The 2,501-nt window shown below is 40.9% G+C and overlaps 1 protein-coding gene across 1 annotated transcript in view; it reads left to right on the forward strand.

Moving 5' to 3' along the window:
- Nucleotides 1-2,059: 2,059 nt before the first annotated feature.
- The window catches only part of LOC119588675 (uncharacterized histidine-rich protein DDB_G0274557-like), a gene marked incomplete in the record, with an annotated part of 3,409 nt that continues 2,967 nt past the window's right edge, over nt 2,060-2,501 (forward strand). The window contains 2 exon segments of the mRNA XM_037937311.1: nt 2,060-2,117; nt 2,343-2,501. Coding sequence (XP_037793239.1) covers nt 2,100-2,117; nt 2,343-2,501 — 177 coding nt within the window.

A 2,501-nucleotide genomic window follows, 5' to 3' on the forward strand; every position in this document is an offset into this window, starting at 1 on the left:
GCCCACCCTCATCCCACCGCCCTTCACCCCCATCCCTACGCCCGCGCCACCAGCTACGTCCAAGTTAACCACGGGGCGCCTGTCAAGGAGGCAGCTGAGGAGGAAATGGTGGAGTCGCAGGAGTCTTAGATACTGGTCGAGACGCAGAGGAGTCTTGGACCCGAGTCTTAGCTCTATCTTGGACTCAGATCTTAGATTCAAGTGCTTGAGGATCAGATCGCGTATGATGGTGCTTGAGGAGTCCAGTAGAGGCTGCAGTCATGGGTCTAGCTGATATGACTATAACTGCAGTGCTGACTGGCGTCTTCGAAGGACACGACGGGATGGAGATCAGGACAGGGAGGGAGATGGTGGAGCGTCTGCGATGTTCGGACGCCCATCTTGCCCTCCACAGCAGCGACCTTTTTTATTATGAACATTGGAGACAATAAATCTTTCAAAGAATTTATTACTGTATTTATTTAAACAACAATAACGATAAATTATGTCAAGCGAAAGTACAGCATTCATTATTCGAACGCAGATTTTTTTTTTTACTTATTCACATCTTAAAGTAAATTGCTTTTGGTCTAAGAGATTTAGAGGAACCCAACCTTGGAAAAGATTATTTATAAACGGTTCTTCTTTGAGAGTATGTTTTTATACTGTCACTTGAAAACAGTAATGCCAAACAAAAGCACAACACATTCATTATTCGAATCGTAAATGTTGAATCTTTTACATATCTACGTTTGAAACAAAAATGTTGATATTAGATTTTTATAAGATTGCATTCGTGAGTTTTCTGCTGTATTTTTTTTTTGTTTTTTTCGAGATTTATTTACGCTATTGCTTCTCACATCGTTCAGAACAAAAAATCGATATCTTATCAAAACGTAAAAATGGACAGCACACTAAATAAATGTACAAGTTAAACGCGGAATATAAAGCTATGGTGAATGGAAAAGGTATTCGAACGTATTACAATGCCTTGTGTTTTATTCCTTTGTTGAAAAAAAAAATCTGATTCAACTATAATTGTATGAGGAACTTGTCATGGACTGCTTTCTGATTTAAAATTCACGGCTGCGAGAGAGGAAAAGTCGGTATCCCCAACTCCGAGAGGCGGCAGCAGAATCCACACGCGGCTCATTGTTTTCATCTGCTCTGCTCACCCATGAGGCGACGTGTGTCGACGCCGTCATGCAGGATCGAATCCGACATTGGGCCAAATAAAAAGCATATCATGCATTGTAAAATCAAATATTTAAGAGAGGAAACTTCGCAGACATTCATATGGAGAGAAGAGAAGAATGTATACTACGTAAAGTAAATTTAGCGTACAGGTAAATTTTTTTATTTTTATTTTTTCATTTAAGTTGCTATATTGATTAGAATATGTATATCATGTTCCTTGATGCCTTTTTAAGTAAATATCTGGGACCTGCGTTGTCTGTCATAAGCACTAATTTCTTTTAACAAAGACTTTAACGGAAGACTTCGGGGACAATCTTCGTTTTTGTGGGAAATATAGTTTTGTTATGCCAAAAATGGCGACTCTTGATTTTTTTCTTCATTATTTTCATCAAATGGAAATGTTATATTTTTTGTTTATTGATTCAGTTAGGAAATAATAAACCCCTTTAATAAAGAGACCAGTTTCAGTATAGTGCGAATATAGTGCTAAGAGAATGTATATAAAAAGCAGTACCTGACGCGTGGAAAATCCTAAGAAAGCACTCCTTTATATGCAGTTTCGGGCGATTGAGAAAATTACCCCCCAAAATTATTCCATATAAAAAAAAATCACTGGGAATATAACCCTGTATCTCACAAGAAAATCTAAATTGTAGTTCTTCCTGCATCATGTAAATACTACTTTCAGGGCTGGAAGCCAAGTAGTTCTGCATCGAAATCGTTCCACTAACAATGGGCTGAGTGAACCGTCAGGAGAGCAAGCTTTGTGGGCGGGACTAAAGAGCATGAGGGTGGGGGTAAAGAGAATGAGGATGGGGCTGTAGATGTGGGCGGGGCCAAAGGGAGGTGGAAGGTATAAAAGTGGAGGGAAGTTGAATGGGAACAGAACTGTCGCTGCTGAGACTCCTGTTCACCCGTCCATCATGGCCTCGAAGATTGTGGTGAGTCAGACTCATTTTGATAAATAAATGCGTCCAGTTTCTGTATCTATATTATATGGATTTAAATATCTTATTTGTAAGATGCACGATTTGGTAATCAAGCTTTGTTCAAGTTTGTTCCAAAACTTTGATTTGCATTGTGGCGTGAGAAGCAAGTGTGTCATTTTCATAGTAACTTTATAAGCCAAAAATATCCCATTAAGAAGCTTCTTTTTCCTTCCGCAGATCCTGGCTCTGGCCGCCCTCGCCGTCCTCTGCCTCGTGGACGACGCCCATGCCGCCGTCACATACCGCCACGCCCTCCATCCCGCCCACCGCCCCTACCACTCCACGTACTACCATCACTACCCGTACCGCCACTACCCATACCGCCATTACTACGCC

The sequence above is a fragment of the Penaeus monodon genome, chromosome 24 (assembly GCF_015228065.2).
Source record: "Penaeus monodon isolate SGIC_2016 chromosome 24, NSTDA_Pmon_1, whole genome shotgun sequence".
Lineage (NCBI taxonomy): Eukaryota > Metazoa > Arthropoda > Malacostraca > Decapoda > Penaeidae > Penaeus > Penaeus monodon.